The sequence below is a fragment of the Rhinolophus hipposideros genome (assembly GCF_964194185.1).
Source record: "Rhinolophus hipposideros genome assembly, chromosome: 8".
NCBI classification, from domain to species: domain Eukaryota; kingdom Metazoa; phylum Chordata; class Mammalia; order Chiroptera; family Rhinolophidae; genus Rhinolophus; species Rhinolophus hipposideros.
Genome location: NC_138054.1, coordinates 13,910,857 through 13,931,362, shown reverse-complemented (window position 1 = coordinate 13,931,362; position 20,506 = coordinate 13,910,857). Strand labels below are relative to the sequence as shown.

General features: G+C 41.0%; 1 protein-coding gene across 15 annotated transcripts in view; it reads right to left on the bottom strand.

Moving 5' to 3' along the window:
• PHACTR1 (phosphatase and actin regulator 1) overlaps nucleotides 1–20,506 on the bottom strand; it is a 504,389-nt gene that overhangs the window by 174,137 nt on the left and 309,746 nt on the right. For all 15 annotated transcript variants that reach the window (XM_081056333.1, XM_081056322.1, XM_081056326.1 and 12 more), the window contains one exon: nucleotides 16,119–16,283. In XM_081056333.1, the coding sequence (XP_080912459.1) occupies nucleotides 16,119–16,283 (165 nt within the window). The remainder of the gene's footprint in view (nucleotides 1–16,118; nucleotides 16,284–20,506) is intronic.

The following is a 20,506-nucleotide window of genomic DNA, read 5'->3' as shown; positions in this document are numbered from 1 at the left end:
TGTGCTACTTCCTTGCTTAAAATTTTTAATGGTCACTCATTGTCTATAGGATAAAGTCTGGAATCCCTCATATGACAAAAAGGAGCCTGTGATCTGGTCCCTTCTAAGCCTATCTCATGTCGTCAGTCCCCTTGCCTCAAAATTAATGGCCCAGTAATATCTTGCTACTGTGGTTCCTAGGCCTTCTTCAATAAACATTCATGGAGTGCTTGGTTAAAGGAATTTCAATTTTTATATAATTCATCTTAAATAAAGAACCATTAGGAAATATTCTGCTATTTCCTCAAGTATTTTTTTTTTCTTGTGAATCCTGTATCAGAGACCATTTGTAAATAATATGCCTTTATGCTTTCTGCTAGTTTATGCTGGTAATGATATCCAGATATCTTCCAGCTGGCTCTTACTTAAGTTCTCACTAAAGTTCAGTTATACTGATGGGGGAAAAAATGTTTTACTATAAGTGGATTGTAATATTCACACTTGGAGTTTAGAATAAACTACAAAAAAAGAAATTGGTCCGAACAGAGGCCAACGGTCACAGCTTCCTTGAAGAACGTTTCCTGTTCCCTGAGGTTGTTTAACACTGCAATAGCCTAGAAAACAGCTCACTCTTTTCCTGTTTGATTTCTCACTGACCACACTTACAACTTAACACTACTATACATCTCTATATTCCAACCCTTGCAGTGTGAAGTCGTTACTCACTACGTCACATCAGAACGTTTTTAGAAAGCAAGAGTCAAAAAAATATTCACACTCAATGTGCCCCAGAACCAGGTCTCTACCTTAAAGAAGAAAGTTCAAAAGAAAAAATTGTGATACACACAGATGTGTGGGGCAGGGTTATTTATAATAGCACACACCCAAGAGAATGATTGAGTCATTAGGAAGGTGACCTGGTTGACTATGAGTAAGAGTTCCACTACAGCATAACACTAAGTTAAAAAATTAAAATAAAAGAGCCAGATAAAATTACATTTACTGTGTTTCCCCAAAAATAAGACCTAGCCGGACCATCAGCTCTAATGCATCTTTGGGAGCAAAAATTAATATAAAAGCAGGTCTTATAGTATATTATATAAGACCCGGTCTTATTTTACTATATTTACCGGGTCTTATATTAATTTTTGCTCCAAAAGAAGCATTAGAGCTGATGGTCTGGCTAGGTCTTATTTTCGGGAAACACAGTATACTTTAAATTCAACTATGTGAAATTATTATGAGAGAATACAAGCAAATATGTATAAATGATCATAATTTGTAAGTGTCAGGAAGGGTGAATTTTCTATTTTCAAGTTTTAATGGAATCTATTATTTTTATTTTAAAAACTTCTTTCAAGTTTTCTATTTAGAATCTAAATACAAAATTATAACAGAAATTACATGGGGATCCAATTTTGATGACTTGTTAAATGATTTGTTTAGAGATATTTAGTTACATATATATGACTAGAATTCAGCACACCTGAGCTCACTGGTCTTTCCAGAACTACCAGAAACTGATGTCTCTGTGGCCATCAGGGAAGGATCATTATTATGAGTACCTGTAAATATCTACCTGACCCAGATCTATCAAGTGATGTTTCAATCATTCATGAGGCAAAGTTTCTGGTAATGAGTCTTTCCAGTTGTCCATGCATGAAATAGAGTTTCGTGTTACGATGGATAAATTGTATAACTTTTATTTTTACATAGGAATATGTTATTGTAAAATGATGTTGTGGAATGACAATTCATAGTTGCTTCGTATAATCTTCATAGAAACATATGGAAATGTAATTAGCATGATGCTCAAACTATCACATTAAACCATCCGTTCCTGCATGCTGGGAAGCATTTAAAGGCCCTTTTCACGGGCACCCTTGAAAACAACAAGCAGTGGTAGCAAGCAGCTTCCTACAATTCCAGAGCATCTCACGTCTCTTAAGAAACCAGGGAATATGAGGCCAGGCATCATGGAAAGGAACAGCCTTTTTAGAGGACACGAAGATGTTGCTATCCCATAGAAGAGAGTCATTCTCCTTAGAAACTCGCGTTTAATTTGGGGACAAAAGTAGACTAAATGCTACAACAGTCCTCTATGAATTATAGTCTATGAATTATAGTCCTTCAGAATTATATCTACATCTGAACACCATTAGCTCTCCTCTCTGACTTCTACTCCACAAAGACCTCTCACAGCATAACTGCTTAATTATAACATTGTGATTCAACAGGGAAGTCCTCTGAGGCATTGAGGTGATCAGCCAAGCCCCCTTCCCCGGGTCAGACGGCCACTCAAAGCAGGTTCTTGGTACACAATGTTTTCTTTCATTCATGTGAGTTCATTAATAACTCACACATTTTGTATTCACACATTGCCCTCACACCACCTGTCCCTTGGGCTAAGAAAAGGAAGTAGAAGACCTTTAAAACTGACCTTCACTGGAAACCTATGTACCGTTGTCACCCCAATAAATTTTAATGAAAGAAACAAAACCGACCTTCAGAAACTATTTGATTCATGTGTGGCCTCATGGTCTAGTTTAGGTTACTTGATATTTGTTCTAGTCAAATAAGCCCCAAATCATAACTAATTCACTCCTAAAGTCATTCCTATATCTCTAAGAATGTAACAAGGAAACCACCACCAACAAAATAAATCAACCAACCAACACACAAAGGAAATCCTTTTTTTTAAGAGACAAATTAATACACATTATATAGATATCTTTCTCTGCTTCAGGGATGCTAGCCTCAGTCACTGAAATCACCAAGTCCTAGCTTCCATATTACTTTGTTTTCTTAATGAGAGCGGCCTTCTGAACTCAGATGTTTAACACCAATCTATGTAGATACACATACGCCTTAACCTTTACACTCTTTATGCTTTCAGGTCGCGTGTGAAAAGAGTATTTCCAAGCCAAGCAGAGAAGCCTTTGGAGCGAGATCGGCCTGCATCCAATTCCTGTGGGGTGTCCCCATTCACCAGCCAAGGGGTACTGGGCAACTCACTGGCCCTCCCTAAGGCTCACTACCCTCAGCTGTAAAACAGTAACTATGAGCAAATGCCTCACAGGACGCTGAGAGGTACATCACAGCTAGTTCAGTATTTGTACTTAGTGGGCATGCAACTACTAGCTATTATCCTTGTTGGTAGCAGTGCTAATGTGATATTATTAAGTTTATAGTAAATGAAAAAAGTCAAAGGAAAAAGGTCACGGAATGCTGGGGAAACACAGATGAATGTCTATACAGAGGGTGCTAAAAAATGTATACGCATTTTAAGAAAGGAAAATTGTATTAAAATTGTAATACTCAATATACCGATAACAAGTGATAAATACAAGTCACATTTGACTTCTGCAATTACAAGAGGTGCTCAAAGTGGTTACCATCAGCATCCGGACACTTCTGATTATGGCGAACTGCTGCCTGAGCAACAGTGATCAAAGTGTCCCCTGGTAAACATTGTTTGGGCAAGCCCGTATTCAAGGGATAGTGGACAAAGGGAAAGCCATGTCTGTAACTGGGCTGCATAAGGAAGTAAAATAGAGACTTGATTCAAAGGTGTCCCAAAGTGAATGAGGACTCATTTCATAAAGTCAGGGTGCTTCTGGAGGGGAAGCCTGTTAGGGCAGAAAGGAGGCATTGGGGGTGCCCGTACTTATTTAGGATGATGGTGGAAAGGTCACGCAGAGGGCTGGCCTCAGGGCGGAGGGTGGACATGCCAATGGAGACGTGAGTCCAGAGCTGCCAGCAAGCGGCTGAGAATTTAATGAGCTTCAGAGACATCAGAGCTTTAGATGGGACAAATGAGAAGGACAGGGGAGCGAGAGTAGGAGATGGGAACTAGAGCTGGGGAAGAGGGATAAAGAAAGAAGAATGTGCTGAACATAGAGAAGTGCTCAAGGTGAATCAAACAAGATTTCCAGGCCTGGTCCAGTGGGAGGCAGCAGTAGAGTGTGTGGTGGGCACACCCACCCCCCGCCCAAAGGCCTGGACGTGGGGAAAGGCATCCTGGCCTGCTGGCATGGGAGCCAATGACAGGGGCAGTCGAGAACTTTGGCAAGTGAGAGGAGTGTTGAAGGAAGGGAGAATAAATTATTGGTGGAGGAAACTAGCACTGGGACAGAATTTCCAATCAAGACATCAGAGGAAGAAACGCAGGAGAGGAGGCAGAAACACAATGTAAAGGCTGGGAACAAAGAAATTTAATTCTGTAAAGAAGTGAAGGGAACTTCACTACCATTAATTAATTTAAGCAAAATGGCAGACAGTTGAAGCCCATTCTAATGTTTTTATGAGTCTTGGTTCCAATGGTCCCTTCTACTTTCTCTTAGAAGTTAACTGGCAGTTCTGTCCTATTTGTAAAACTGGCAGCTTTTGTGCAGGTGGCTTCGTATAGAGTGCCCAAACTCCCGTCCTTGCTGGGACAGGCCTGTGTCATGCTTATTTTACTCTCAAAGATGTCCAGGTTTAAAAATAAAGTATATGAGGTATACTGGCACCTTGCAAACTTGCCACCGTGCGCTTACATAGGCAGCGCTGTACAAACAGCTCGCTAAGGTTTCATAACCTTGGTATATCAGTGTCTCACAGCTGTGTCAGTGTCCACATATGGCGGTGTCTTGCTGAGTGGCGTTCATTATTGTTGTTGCATGTTTTTGTGTGCCATCGCAAGAATGTCTGAGCTTGAATTAGAGCAATGCACAAACATTAAATTTCTTGTTAAACTTGGTAAAAGTGGAAGTGAAATCTGGGACATAGTCCAAGTTTATGGGGATAATGCCATGTAGAAAATGGCAGTGTACAAATGGATTAAACATTTTTCTGAGGGGAGAGAACTTGTCACTGATGAAGAGAGGTCAGGGAGGCGAGTAACAAGCACAACTGAAGAAAACATTGCAAAAATTCATCAGATTGTGCTTCAAAATCATCGGTTGACTGTGAGAAGCATAGCAGACCAGGTAAAAATCAATAGAGAAACAGGAAAATTTTAACTGAAAATTTTGGCATGAGAAAGGTGTGTGCAAAAATGGTCCCGAAGGAGCTCTTGCATCACAACAATGCACCAGCTCACAGGGCACTGTCTATGAGGGACTTTTTAGCCAGTAAACAAATCACTGTATTGGAACACCCTCCCTACTCACCTGATCTGGCCTCCAGTGACTTCTTTCTTTACCCGAAGATAAAGGAAATATTGAAAGGAAAACATTTTGATGACATTCAGGACATCAAGGGTAATATGATGAGAGCTCTGATGGCCATTCCAGAAAGAGTTCCAAAATTACTTTCAAGGGTAGACTAGGTGCTGGTGTCGGTGCACAGCTTCCCAAGGGGAGTACTTCGAAAGTGACCATAATGATATTTAGCGATGAGGTATGTAGAACTTTTTCTAGGATGAGGCTGCAAACTTAATTGTCAGACCATGTATAAGCAGAGTGATGGATAAAGTTCACTTGAAGAGGAAACAACTATCACTTCACAACTCCAGTTCTAGGAAGGTGTTGATTTCCATAGTCTTCAGCCTGTACCATTTAATAAAAGTTTTTTGTTTGTTTTTTAATCAGAACCACTAGGTCTACTCTGCTTTGTAACCCCTAGATGTTCCCTTTGTGGGTCATGGTGGACACGCAGTTAAGAACATTCTTTGCCTGTCCGTGCTTGACCTCTTTTTTAAAGAAAAGAAATGCTCCAATCACCGAAAAGAATGTGTGATCCAGTTAGATGATGAAAGCTATACAGCTTGGTTTGATGATTTCTTATTAAACTCAGATGCTAAATAATGCTCCAATTATGTGCACGTTTGGTTTTCCTAATCATGAGAATTATCATTACTGAAAAATGTGTGTAAATATATTTATTTGGCTTAACAGCCATTCTGCTGATGCTTCTATTTTCCTTGGAATGCCAAAGTCATGTTAAGGCAAATTTTGCAGCTTGACACAATTCTACCAATCCTCAAAAAACACCTCCCTCAAGCTCATATCGCCTTTTGGTGATGACTACGTATTTCTCCTTCTCCCCCGCCAAGGCAAAATTCTTAAAAGAAGAAGTCTACTTCCTCTCTTCTCATTTACTCCTCAGTCATCGGCTATGTAAATCCCAGCTTTATGGTTACTCTGAGACTGTTCTCCCCAAGGACAGCAACGATGAGTTGTCACTGAACCCACCCGATACTTCTCAGTCCTTACCATCTTGTCAGGACCTGGCAGAGTGGACCCTCCTCCTTTCTTAAACTCTCTCCTGCTCTGGTCAGGTGATACCTCCGGCCCCTCCTGGCTTTCATCCTAACTCTCTAGTGGGCTTGGTCTGCCTGTTTTGCAGCCTGTGTTGTGTCTGCTGAGAGCTTACAACTTGCAGTCCTCAAGATGCTGCTGCAGCTCCCAGGCTCCCCACTTCAGCTTTTCTCTTAGAGTTCCACCACCTCCAGCTTCCACAATCATCCAGGTGGCCACAACCTCCAGATTTGCATTTCCAGCCAGACTTCTCCCGATCCCAGTTCTCTATGCCCAATGTCTCCTCCATCTTGGATGTCACAGAAGCACACCAAAGCCAGCACGCCCTTGAAATAAATGATCATTTCCCCCACAAACCCGCTCCTCTTCAGTGTTCTTGATGTAATGAATGGCGCCTCCACTTATCCAAATGCTCAGTGAGCAACAGAAGAGCAATTCTTTATTCTTCTCTCATCTTCCACATCCAATCCGTAACTGAGTCTTGCTCATTCTGTCTCCTTACTATCTTTGGCAACTGTTCACAGTCTTTAGTTCCTAATGTCACTATTTTTGTCTAGGCTATCTGCATTTCTCCCCAACATTCTAATCAACCACCTGCTAACCAGTTTCCCTGTTACTAGAATTAACAGGAACACTTAATATTCTGTTTGCAATGAGGTGTCTTCTGAATTCTGTTACCAGTCAATTTTCTCTCATTACAGACACAAACATATAGTAGTTATATTAAAAACTAGAAATAGCATTTGGCACCACTCCCAATGTTCCCCATACTATAGAGAATAATCTTGTAAAAGGCAAGTCCTCTGATAGCTTCATTAGGACACTGCATTAGTATAAAGTCCAGACTCCATAACACACCTCGTGAAGACCCTTTATGAGTAGACTCTTGCCCACGTCTTCATTGTCGTTCCTGTCCTACTTTCTGCTCCTCCACTCACAATCCTTTTTAAACCATAACCTCTTTTTAAGTTATAAATTGCCAATCTCTCCTTCTCTCTTCTCCAGGCTCTCTCACAGTCTGTTCTTTCCCCAAGGAGAGAAGACTCTCTCACATTCATTGCCTAACTCCTTGGTTAAACACCCATTTCTCCAGGAAAACTTTTCTGGTAGCTTGTAACTCAGCTGGGTTTGTCTCCTTGGAGTAATTGAAGACACTGTGCATCTCCTATCATAGCACTGATATTTTATTGTAGCTGCTGGCTGAAACGACCTGTTTTACCCTTAAGACCATAGTCTTTGGGGGGTAGGGGCCATATCACTGTTGCATTTTTAGGGACAACAGTAGTGTCTGGTACTAGCAGTGTCTAGATAAATGCAGTAAGCTAAGCTGGTATCCTTTCTGAACTTCCTGTAATTTATAGAAGTCTAAAAATCTAAGCTCTGACCAAGCAAAAAACATTACTTTGTTAGCTTGAAAAAAGGGAACTCCAAGGGAACATTACAGTTAGGGTGCAAAGGCCTAAATCAGCTCTCTTTCAAGCACCCATGTGCCTATTCATAATCATTAAAGTTATTAACCCACCAGTTTTATCTCATTGACTGAGTGGGAAGAACATTAACTTCCAACTAAAGAGGTCTGCCGTGATGGTCCATAGATCCTGCGTGGTGGACATACGAGTAGTTGGTCTTATGCTTGATAAGAGGTAAAAATTTCAGTGATTATTAACAGTGATCTTCAATCTTCTACTACAAAAGGAGGTCTAGAGAAGCCTTGATATAAAGCTCTCCCTCCAAGAATTGCAAAGACACTCCCCTAGTCACCTGGCACACTAGGAATTCCTAGCAGAGAAGAATTAGCAATGTGGGCAGCAAGAGGAACCAACCATCCTGCATACCAAGAACAGACGCTTCCTGAAGAGCCCACAAGCCCATCACACTAGGTCCAAAGGCAGAATCCAATTTAGACTGTCTTCATTATCCATGAAGCTTTATTTAAAGAGAAATAATTCTAGAGATGGTCTTCCCAGGAAGGGAATCTTGGAAACCTGTGGTGGCTAAAGTGATCAATTATTCTGGGTAAATTGATGGAAGAAATCAAGAAAGCAGTGGCTGGCCCTAAGGGAAAGAGGTAGCCAGAAACTAGGTGAAATAGTTAGCTAACAGGCCATGGGTAACAGTGGACTCTTGCTCCATTTGGGAGACTGTTGGGTAAGCAGAATCTACACCAGAAGGCCAGTGAGGCAGAAGAGCCAAATGAGAAGATTGGAGCTCCATGCTCATGGGACTACCTAAGAATCTCCTGCCCACTAACACTGTTGCATCAGTGTTGTATTGCACAGAAAACACTGGACAAAAGCAAGTCAGCTGATCCTGGACCCTACAGTGAGTACAAGGGGAGCTCCCAATATATTTCAGGCTTGGCTCTTCATCATTGCTGGCAGTTGGGTGGGGCTGGCACAAGCAAAAATTCCCAAATGTGTGGTATGGTAGAGGAACAGGCAACCAATTAATTACTCCCATTTGAAAGTTGCTGTTTTATTACAACACTATTTTACCTATATTAAGTGGGCTTGCGAATAGCTGGAACGCAATTTTAAAAAGCAACCTTTGAATTTCTAGGAATCAATGAAATTGCAGTACTTTGTTGGCCTAAAAGTATGATGGACTAAGACACTTCAATCTGTGAAAACACAGAGAATCTTCCAAGAAAATATCAGTTCAGCAATGAGTTGAATGTTAAACCAAAACCTTTTGTTTTTTGATTGAAAACGGCAAATTAAATCACAAAATTTTGCAAATAAGACATATAGGCATTTGTTTATTAGCAGATGGAATCATTTACTGCATTTTAAATAACTTCCTGATTTATTCCTCCACCTCAAGAACCTACTCTCATGGTTTTGGTCTGTATTTTGTGTCCACTTTGAAACTCACTAATTCAAGAATGCAGCTGTCCTGCCAGCTTGCGCCTGGCCACTGCTCTTACTGACTGTTTTAGAATTCTTTGACCCTATTCAAACATAAAGGCTATTGATTTTTCTAATTCCTCTCTACCCACAGGATTTTTCCTTTCTCATCTAATTTAAAGTCCAATACTGCAGTAGGTTGAATTGTGTCCCTCCAAACGATATGTCCAAGCCCTAACTCCCAATACCAGTGAATGTGATCTTACTTGGAAATAAGGTCTTTGCAGATATAATTCAGTTAAGGATCTCTGAATGAGATTATCCTGGTTTAGGGTGGATGCTGAATCCAATGTCTGGTGTCCTTGTAAGAGAATGGAGAAATTTCAGATGAGGGGTGAGGAGTGGTGGGGAGAGGCCTTGTGAAAACAGAAGCAGAGATTCGATTTATATGGCTACAAGCCAAGGAACATAAAGGACTGCCCTCCAGCCACTGGAAGCTAGGAAAGAGGCAGAGGACAGATTCTCCCTCAGAGTCTCCAGCCAGGAGGAACCAACCCTGCCAACACCTTGATTTGGGGCTTCTGGCCTGCAGAACTGTGAGAGAATAATCCTGTTATTCTAATTGACTAAGTCTGTGGTGATCTGTTGCCCCCTTTCCTTTCTTTTTACCCATCCGGCAAAACTCCAGCCCTGGATGGACCCAACTATCTACTTTACCCATAGCTGTACCTGGATAGCCAAAGCCACTGAAAAGAGTCACCAGTGCTGTATACCTGTAGATTCATGTCACAAATCTGAAATGGGATTAACTCTGCAGGCCCCTCTCCTCTCCTCCCTGTGAGAAGATGACCTCACTTATTACCTGGAGAAGCTCAGCTATCAGATAGGGTCAGTCCCAACTTCCTACCTACCTACCTCTGTAGCCAGTCCCTCTGCTCCCCTCCCATTTCAGTGGAGGAGGTGTTCATTACTTCTCTGATACTAACCCTTCTATCTGGGCTTTAAATCCCTCCCACTCCTAACTACTCAGCACCCTTACCCGAACTCTTTTGTCTCATATATTTTCTAACTCTTTCTCTCTCCTGAATCTTTTACATTGGCTTGTCACGCCTATGTCTCTTTCATCATAAAACGACAACAACATATCAGAAGGCACGCAGACAGCTCCCTCCTAGTCAAATCACACACATACAACTCCTTATAGACACACACACATTTCTTCCATCATCCATCCTTGTCCTATCTTTTTTCCCCACTTCACAGCCAGACTTCTGGAAAACGTATCCTGATTTTACCCCATTTCCTACTAATTTCTCATTTCACATGAATGTGGCATCTCTCCCCAAACAACCCACCCAGACAGCTTTGGCTAAGTCATCAACGACCTCCAGTGGATCAGAATCACTAAAATTCATGGGTATTTTCACTTGAGTTCATGGCACTAAACACAGTTAATTGTATCCTCCTGGAAACATTTTCTGACTCTGGCTACTGTCACACCATATTGTTCTGGTTTTCTTCCCACCTTTCTAGCCACTGCCCTTCTGTCTCCTTTCCAGGTTCACCCTCCTCTATCCAGTCACTAGAGATGATATTCCTCTTTAGTCTATCAGACTATCTGACATTTTGTATGTATTCTATACTTGTTCCATAGCCAATCTCATACATGGTCATCACTGTAATGAACACATATATACAAATGAGCCAACATTTACATATCCAGCCCAGACCTCTCCTTTGATCTCCATATATTCAACTGCCAACTTTGACTATCACAAAGTCAACACAAATTCATATGGAAACTTCTAATCTTACCTCCTCCTCACCCTGCCCTGCCCCTACTCCTCCAAACCTGTCACTATCCCAAAGTACTCATCCCAGAGAACTGTGACAGTTGTCTTTCTCCCTCCTACATCTGACCTGTCACTAAGTCCTGTCACGTGTTCCTTATGATAGCACCCAAATCCATCCATTTCCCCCACAAATATCAGTCCAAGCTACCATCATCTGCCAGTGGCCTCCTAACTGGTCTATCTGTAGCTGCTAATTCTCTTGTCTAATTTGTTCTACAGGATGCGGTTCAGTGAAGGTCCAATTTTTGGTGCTCTCTCCAGCCTCAGCCCATACCACACTCCCCGCTCTCCCTTCTCCAGCCACTGGTCTTGCCCGCTTTGCCAGACTGCTCCCCTGCTCCTTCTACCACAGGGACTCCACACATGCGGTTCTGCTGTCTGCTGTGCTCATTTTCTAAATTTCTCCCCTTCCTCAGATCCCAGATTACAGTTCTCTTCTTCAGGGAAGTTTCCCTACCCCTCAGACGGAGTCAAATCTCTCTCTCTCATTCTCCCAAGTACCTTTTCTTTCCTGCCCTTATCAAGCTGTGACCTCATCTTTCTTCTTGTGATTTGATCACCTACCTCTCCAGCTACACCTTACAGGCCCCGAGGTCCGGCCCCAACAAAGTCTGGTTTTGCTCAGTTACATTCCCAGAGCCAGGTACACTCTCAGCATGTGGTAGGTTCTTAGTAATTTTTTTGTTTGTTTCCCCCACCCCCACCCCCCAAGGCCCTCATGTGCAGGAAAGCTTAGAAGCACAAAGGGAATTGTGGCACACTGTCGATTTCCAGGGCCAACCCCTGCAGTTTATGATTCTGTTCAGAGGAAATAAAAGCATAACTCATCCTCACAGCTTATTCCTACCAGGTCTTTCTTTTTCTTTCTTTCTTTTTTGTTAATATAAATTTAGTCCTCATTTCCAAGGAATTTGGATAAGATGGCTACAGCTGACTATTTGGTGAGGCACTGCTTGTTCTATTTCGGAGGGGAATGTTATCATCTGTTTTTGTTCCTGGGGCACGTGTGGGGATGTGTTGTGGCCCCCCATTGCTGATTCCACAAAAGAAGTTGGGCACTGGGCTAACGGCTCCCCAGGGCCTGGGCAGAACCTCAGAGGACAGGCTGAAAAGCATGCTGAAATCATCTCCCGCAGGACCCATTATTTAGGGTCTATGCATTACTGCTTTTCTCCTACTGGCCCCGAGGCCAGATGCAGGGATGTTTCTGAGAGAAACTCTTTGTTTTGTAGTGCTTTCACCACCATCCAGAGCCCTGTCTCTGAGTCTTAATGCTGAAGGCCTTTGACTTGGAATAGCAAGGATATACGAGCTGCATGAGACATGGAGATCTATCTATGAAAAATTCTTATAGTAATTATTGATGCCAAAATTGGGAAAAATGCTGAGATCGTAATTTTCTAATCTTCTTATTGCTATACGACCGGCAAAGCAATACTTCTGGGTGTACCTTGGAAGATGTATACACAGACACATGCCCTGTAACGTGAGTTACAGTAAAACTACAGTATAGCTAATCATGGCAAATTATAAATGTGACTCACCGTGGCAATCATAATAACAGGCCAAGTATGCATTATGTTAATATCCTTTTGTGTGTTCAGAAAAGCATGCAATTTTAAATACAAATATATACATGCAATACATGGACGTATCCTTTATATTTAAAAGTGTGGACATTACTGTACATATGAAAGGACATTATGTACACACATATATAAGACAAATATATGCATACCAGCTAAAATCGGCCAACCAATGAATACTCTCACAATCAATCCTCTGTATACTTATTATTTGACTCTTATCTATGCATAGGAAAGTTTGTAATTCAAAGTACAGCTTGAACATATATACAATTTATGATGTTATACATCCTTATGTTATTAATATTTTTCTCCTTAACTCTAAAAACTAGCACAGAAAGTCTCTCCTTCCTCAAAATTAGAAATAAGTTTTCTGAATCCAGTTAAGTACAAAAGATACTACAGTGTAAACCATTCACTTTTTAAAAAACTAGAATGCCTTCAGTTATATTATGAACCCATCCATCTATTAAGATATAAAGATATTCCATAGTATATCCTCTAGCTTCTCTAATTCAGAAACTGAATGTCTCTTAAAAACAAAAAGCAAAGAAAAAAACAGAAAACAAAAAAGAACACTATATACACATATCACATTCAGCTACCAATTTAATCAGTTTGGCCACAGAGATCATAAACACTTGCTAAGAATAAAGATAAGAATGATTAAAATTTCAACTGGTTGGTACATGTTTTTAAATTCTTTCTCCCTGAAGAGTTCTAAATAAATTTTTTTTTAGACTTTTAATGATTCTTGAGTAACTTAATACCACTGTACTTGCATCTATCAAAGGACAAGTTTTCCAATATCTCAAAGAAGCCAGCATGATTGATCAAGTGCCTTTTCATGAGAAGCACCTCAGCTTTGCTGATGGCCTTGCCAAACAGACTAAACAAAGCTCTGGATTTGCCAAGAGGAAATGCATCTACCACACCATCATTCACGGATTCACGCTGAGAAGTGGCAATGGTTTAAATGTATGTTTCTATTATTATAAACCACTCTCCGTAGCAAAGTCAGGAAGAACAATGTAAGGGACCTTGTGGAATCTTTGCTATTATTTTTTCCAGTGCTTACAGAACACTCCCTTTTTCTTTCTTGTTCACATGTCTTATACCTCACTTTGCTTAAAGAATATACTTAATTAGATTCCTTTTCTCCAAAGCAATGATCTATGAGGTATGATAAAAAAATATAGTGAATGTTTAAATTTAAAAAAAATTTATTACAGTAAAAGACACATTGCCATTAATTCCCTCAAAATACTCCCCCTCATGTTGAACATACTTACCCCATCGTCCTTGCCACTTTCTGAAGCAGCTCTGGAAGTCCTCTTTCGTGAGTATCTTTAGTTGTGCTGTTGTGGCTGCCTTGATATCCTGAATCGATTTATAACGTTTACCTTTCATGGTCATTTTGACTTTGGGGGAGAGTCAGAAGTCACAGGGTGCCAGATTCGGTGAATAAGGTGGGTGAGGACACACTGTAATGTTTTTATTTGACAGAAATTGCCTTATACCAGAAGTGATGTATGACACGGAGCTTTTCTGTTGTGATTACAAAATATTGTGAATACTGCTGCCGAGTGCCATTCAACAGAAAGACAGGGATTTTCAATACAGGAAGTGGCATGTCAAACCTTAGTAACAGTGTGTGATAAGTTTCAATTTGTTCATGGCAGTCAGTTGGGTGTGAGCTACAGTTGAGAGAAGGTATGTTTTAAAGTGCGCCCTAAATCATCCTACCTCATGACAATGCTTCGTGTCACACATTGCTTCTGGCATAAGGCAATTTCTGTCAAATAAAAACATTACAGTGTGTCCTCATCCACCTTATTCACCGGATCTGGCACCATGTGACTTCTGGCTCTTCCCCAAAGTCAAAATGATTTAGGACATCGAGGCAGCCACAACAGTACAATTAAAGACACTCATGAAAGAGGACTTCCAGAACTGCTTCAGAAAGTGGCAAGAACGATGGGATTAAGTGTTTTTGAAGCAAGGGAGGGTATTTTGAGGGGGATTAACTGCAATGTGTCTTTTACTGTAATAAGTTTTTTAAAATTTTTATTTAAAATTCACTGCATTTTGTGATCATACCTCGTAAGTGTCCTTTTCTGTGTCACCCAGAGGCTGAGGGGATTCAGAGGAGTTATCCATTTAGAGTTTCATTTTCAGGTGAATCTCTCAGTAGCATTCAGGAATGCAAGAATGACACACATGTTCACTTTAACAGGTCTGTACCATGGCCAAGAGGCTGGAGAATGCAGTCAGGTGAAGGGGCTAAGTCAGCACGGTGATAATTTAAGAGATTCATGGAATTCAGAGGCTCATTCTAACCTTGGGAATTCAGAGGTGATAGCAACAGGGCACTGGGGCTTCCATCTAAGAAATAGTCAAAACATGAACTGGGGATGTTTACCAAGAGAACTACTTAAGATTTCAAGACTTTCTGCAGCATTCCTATGTTTGTTATTCTCTTTCCTACCCCAAAGCAATTAGCATTAAAATTATTGGATCTGTGAACTAGTGTTCAGGTACAAGAAGCAGATCATCTCCTATTTCACAGTTATTTTAGAGGTGAGGAAAAGGGGGAGGAGACCAAGAAACAGAGGAGGTGATAATTCTCAGGAGAGACAGCAGGCTGAGTTTTTGAGGATGTAGAACAAGAAGGAAATAAAAATGCTGGAGTAGGCCAGCAACACCTGGGCACATAATTAGCAAAAAAAAAAAAAAAAAAAAAAAATCCAAACAAAGAGAATTTGAATAGCTTTTCTATCATCTCATCTAAAACCAACAGGGTGAAATCAGAACTCTCACTATACATTTCCCTTATACACTCTTTCTAGCTTAAAAAATATCCACGTAGTGTGACATAAACCCTCTACAATTTTAAGTCATGCAAAGTACTATTCTTACCCCTATTTTATAGATGGGGAAACGGAGGTACAGAGTTAAATAAGTTGAATAAGGTCATATAACTACCACATGTCAGAGCTGGGGCTCGAAGCCAGGTACTCAGACTCCAGAGTCTCTGCTCTTTAACCCCTCAGTTAAACTGACTTGTCCTAACTTCCTTTGCTGTCCACTAGGCTACAAACTGTGTAATTATCTTTGTTATCACAAGGATGCTTTATTTCTATTCTACTGTGTCTTCCTGCCATTCTTTTCATGAATAAATAAAAAGAATTATTTATTCAAGATTATTCATCCATGAAATAACTTACTTCCAACATTTTTCTGCTGTATGTTGATTTTTACTGGAGCAGTAAAAATAAGGATGAAAAATAAGAAATGCATTGTGAATGCTAGAATGAAAGCATTAAATTATAGAAAAGGTAGAATTCTAAGTTCAGATATTTAAAGATCATATAAAAATGATAGTTCTTTAATTAAAAAACAACAACAAAAAAACCCGAGGCACAAGAAAACACATATGATCTAAAAGCTAGTCTCAATCATATTGAAGAATTATTAGAGACAAGAGCCATTGTAAGACTCGATATTTTTTCTTTGGTTCAGACAATCTTCAGTAATTAAATCCTACTAATTAATGTACACAGTCAATGTCAACAAAAGCCCAGTGAGAAATGAAGAAAAAAAAAATCTTACCTGCAGACGTGTGTTTGAACTTTTCACTTTTCTTCTTCCTCCATTTCCAAGGCTTGAAAATCCTTCCCAGGTTGGCAAATTTACTTCTCCTCCGGATGGGTGGGGTATGGGTACCTGGGACGAGGGAGTCAGAACGCATCGCCGCCAGCCTCTCCACTTCCTCAGCTTGTTTTTCCCGAGAAAAAGATGGAAATAAAGAGAGGAAAAAAAAGTGTTAAAATGGGAGCCTCACAGATGGCCAACATTTTCCATGGTTACAGATAACAGAAACCACATGACTGAAGTTCCGTTTTTCTTTCTGCCTATTGGAATGGAAGTCATACTACCGTGTGCTACAGGCTGGGGACAGACAGCCAAACAGGGATTTGGAAGACCCCAACCAAAATATTCCAATCTTAACTTAGACTTGAGAAGGCGGACAAGGAGGGGAAGAAGAAGGAACACAGCCCTCTTGACACCTCAGAGACTCCCCCACAGGCAGGGAGGGGACATCAGTATAACTACTGGCCAGCAATTTCTCAAATAAGGCTTGGCAGATGCAATCACTATAACACCGTCTGCTGAGGAAAGAGGGAGAAAACATTTATTAACTGTCTATTTCAGTGCCAAAGATTCCACTACCCACGACCCTCCTTCCTACTATCCTGCTTTACCCATATCCACAGAAGCACTTGAATCTGTCGAGAGAATGGCTCCACCTCAGGCTTAGTGACCAATTTTAGAATCACTCACCCTTTGTTGGATTTTAGAATTGCCTTAATTCTTCTCGGTCATTTTGTTTCTGGAGTTTTGCTTAATTAACAACAAAAAAAAGATTCTTAGAAATTGAGAGCTGAGAGGGACTTTAGGGGCCATCTAAACCACTGCCAATTACTTTACATTTGAGGACATTCAAACTCAGAATGCCTAGGGGGAGCTCTTCCTTAAAGGTCACAATCGCTGTGACCTCTTCTATCGCTTGGAATAAAATAAAGTCTTTTCCAACTTACAGGAGAATTTGCACATCCCACTGAGGTAAATATAAGTGACTTGAATTTTTAAGACAGGAATAATCAGAGAACATAACCTCTTTGGCAAAATCAAAGGGGTTGGACGGTTCGTCTGTCCAGAAGGTCAAATTACATCTAGGGCTGTGGCTGACCCCACACCACTCTGTTGGGCCTCTAATGCCATCTTTCAGAAAAATCATGTGGACTTTTGCAACATAGGCTGTCCTCGGAAGCTCGATCTTACAGCCTGGTAGTGCGCCTGCGGTCATCTGAAATGGTTTTTAACTCAACAAATATATATGGAACATCTACCATGTTTGGGTGACAGATGATGACAGGTTGGTAAAGATTCCTGGCAGCACAACTGAAAGGATGTAGATGGATTTGAGAAATGTCTGGGAAGCCAAGTCCAGAGGACTAAGTGACTGATCGGGTGGCCTGAGGGAAGGGAAGCGCATTGTTCCTGATGCCCAGATTGTGTCAGTGGAGTGGCATCTTCACTCATGGAAACAAGGAACACAGGTTTGCAGGTGAAAGTGGCAATAATTTGGACATCTTGCATGGTGATGGCACTTGAACCTTTGACTACATGGTTCAATGCACTCTTCTTCTCGATCATTGTAAGTTACCACTTAATAGTGTGCCAGACACTGTGATCGTTTCTGGGGTAGACACAAAAATGGGACACGGTTGAGCACAGAGCCTAGAGGAAGAGACAAAGGGCTCAGTGTGTAAATTGGCAAAACAGAAAACGCCATATAATTCAATGGAGGCAGAGGAGAGAGCGACTAATTCGACTTCGCAGTGTTGGAGAAGACCCCAGGGACATAATGTTTGGCTAGCTTTTAGAAGGGGAGGGACTCTCCCCACATGGGGAAGAGGGAGGAGTGGATCCCTGGAAGAAGAACAGACCCAAAAGGAACAGAGAGGGCTGACAGAGCATGGCATTCTAGGAACTGCAAGAAACCCAGTGAACCAGGAGTGTTGGTTAAGCTGGGAAGACGGGGAGAGGTGGTGGTTGGAGGAGTCTAGGGCAGGATCAGAGTCTAGAGCAAGGTTTGAAAGGTAATATTAGGCATTTGGGTTTCACCCTATAAGCAGATGAAAAAAGATGAGAATTTTTAAGTGGAAATTGATATTATTAAGTGCAACAAATATGTGTTGAGTGCTCACTATGTACCAGACGCTTAGGGTATGTCAGTAAACAGATAAAAATACCAGCTCATGGAGCTTACCTGGGAGGCAGGCAAGATGGGGAGCAGACTGTACACATTGAAACTAAGTAAACTGTAGAGTATGCTAGAAGATATGTGCTTTGGAAGAAAAATAAAAAGTAGAACACGGTAAAGGACAGCAAGAGTGTCTAGGTGGGGGAGGGGTTCAATGTTAATTAGCCTGATTGAGAAGTTACACAATCAGGACACAATTAGATTTATTTCTAGGACTATTACTGAAACAGCAATGGGAACCTGAACAGAAGTGTGAAGAAACAAGTGGCAGAGAGAGTAATAAGGAGGCCCCTGCAATAGTCTTGAGGGATAGTGACTAGAAGAAGCCAAGTAGGGCAGTGACAGAGGGGACACAGAGAGAAGATGACATTCAGCCAGGGGGTAGAATTGACAGACCTTGGTAACTTTCTGGATAAACATGAGGGAGGATAGGAAAGCAAAAATGGCTGAGGTGTTTGCTTTTCATGACTGGGTAGATAGTGAAGACTTTCCATTTTTAAAAGAACTTTGATTGTAAAAGAAAAAAGCAGAATAAGATGGTTAATCAATGACAAGGGCTTTGTAGTCAAATAATACAGTGGTTAGCCATGTCTCTTTAGGGGGTTGGATTTTATTGCTTAAGGTAAAGGAGAACTATTGAAGGGAAGGGAAATGTACCAGGATGGGGACGGGAAGACTTGGTCTGGTTAGCAGGCTGAGCTGCCAAAACCAGCGGAGTATAAGAGACTGAAGATGTAGAAAAGAGGTGGAGAAGTATATGAAACGGGGTTTTTTGAGAGGAGAAAAGGAGGTGGGATCAAAAGTACATACAGAACTGTTAGTCAGGGGAAGATTTTATTGCGTTATTGAAAATTTGAACTGGGGCCTCTGATCACAAATGGCAGAGATCAGATGTTGGGCTCGGGGAGATGAACCTAGCCCCAGTGCGTACAATGGATTATTGGATGCTGAGGGAAGAAAGTAACGAGTGAGGAGACTTTAAGTAAGTTTGGGTTGCAGGGAGACTGAGGAGAGTAGCTAAACAAACAAACAAAAAACAGCTACAATGAGGCAAGAGAAGGAAGCCAAGTGGAGCACGTAAACAGCCTCTGGACCAACACTGTAGATGTTGGAATTATTCTCAATAAATGGTATCAGCTGTTTGTGTTGGTGCTTTTTCAACAAAGCTCATAGGTAGTGACAACTGCGGGAAACCACACCAAGGAGGTTTTGAGTCCAGGACAGAAGCCAAGACAACAGTTTAGTGATCGGATGTCCACAAGATCACTTTCTTTCGTATCCATCCCCTTTTCCTCATTTCTTACCTTGGTTTATAACCTTATTGTTGTTGCTTGCCCAGATTGTGCAAGTCTCCAAACCTCCATTCCCAACCCCAGAGTCCTGCCTTCAAATCTCTATTTTATAGTGTTGCTGGGTTAATTCTTCCAGAAGCCTGCTTTTCTCAGAAACTTTGAATGGCTTCTCGCAATTTACAGTACAAAGTTCTCATTTCCTGTCTTGGCCTTCAGGTACCTCCACGGGAGCGACCTGCCCAGAATTACCTTCTAGTCCCTGTCTTCGCACACACCGCAGCCACGGTCCTGAGGTCTGCGGATCCCAGGGGGCTTCCAGGGGGCCATCAGACTACTGCAAGTATGTGCAAAATTCTGTGTATGTTTGGGTATCTGCATTGGGTTGGAAGCGTGCCCGCCTTTCATTTGTTTCTCCAAACAGTCTAAGACACAAACGGTAAAATGTTTAAAGTATCCAGGTTGAGGCTTCTTGGGTTGAGCCAACCTAAAACATCTTGAGCTAAAGTTTAAAGATTATGTATTAAATCCCCTCCCCCCATTTTTTAAATCAAGATACAGGTTATTCAAGACTGATATCAAGTTCACTCTCATAGTTGGCGATCAATAATGATTTGCTAACTAAGTACATGAATGATTCAGCTCATGAAAATCAGAATCACTATTTGTCTTAAAAAATGTATACCACTAGGACCAAAAAACTGTTTTATAATCACATCTTTAAGAAATGAATAAAGATTATTCTGAAATAACTGCATTAATATAATTATAAGAAATTAGGGATGCTTTTGAAAAACCTGGAGTGGCAAGAAGCTGATAGAGCATAATAAAAGCATAATTATAACGCCATAATTAAATGAATCCTTAATAAGTATACTATT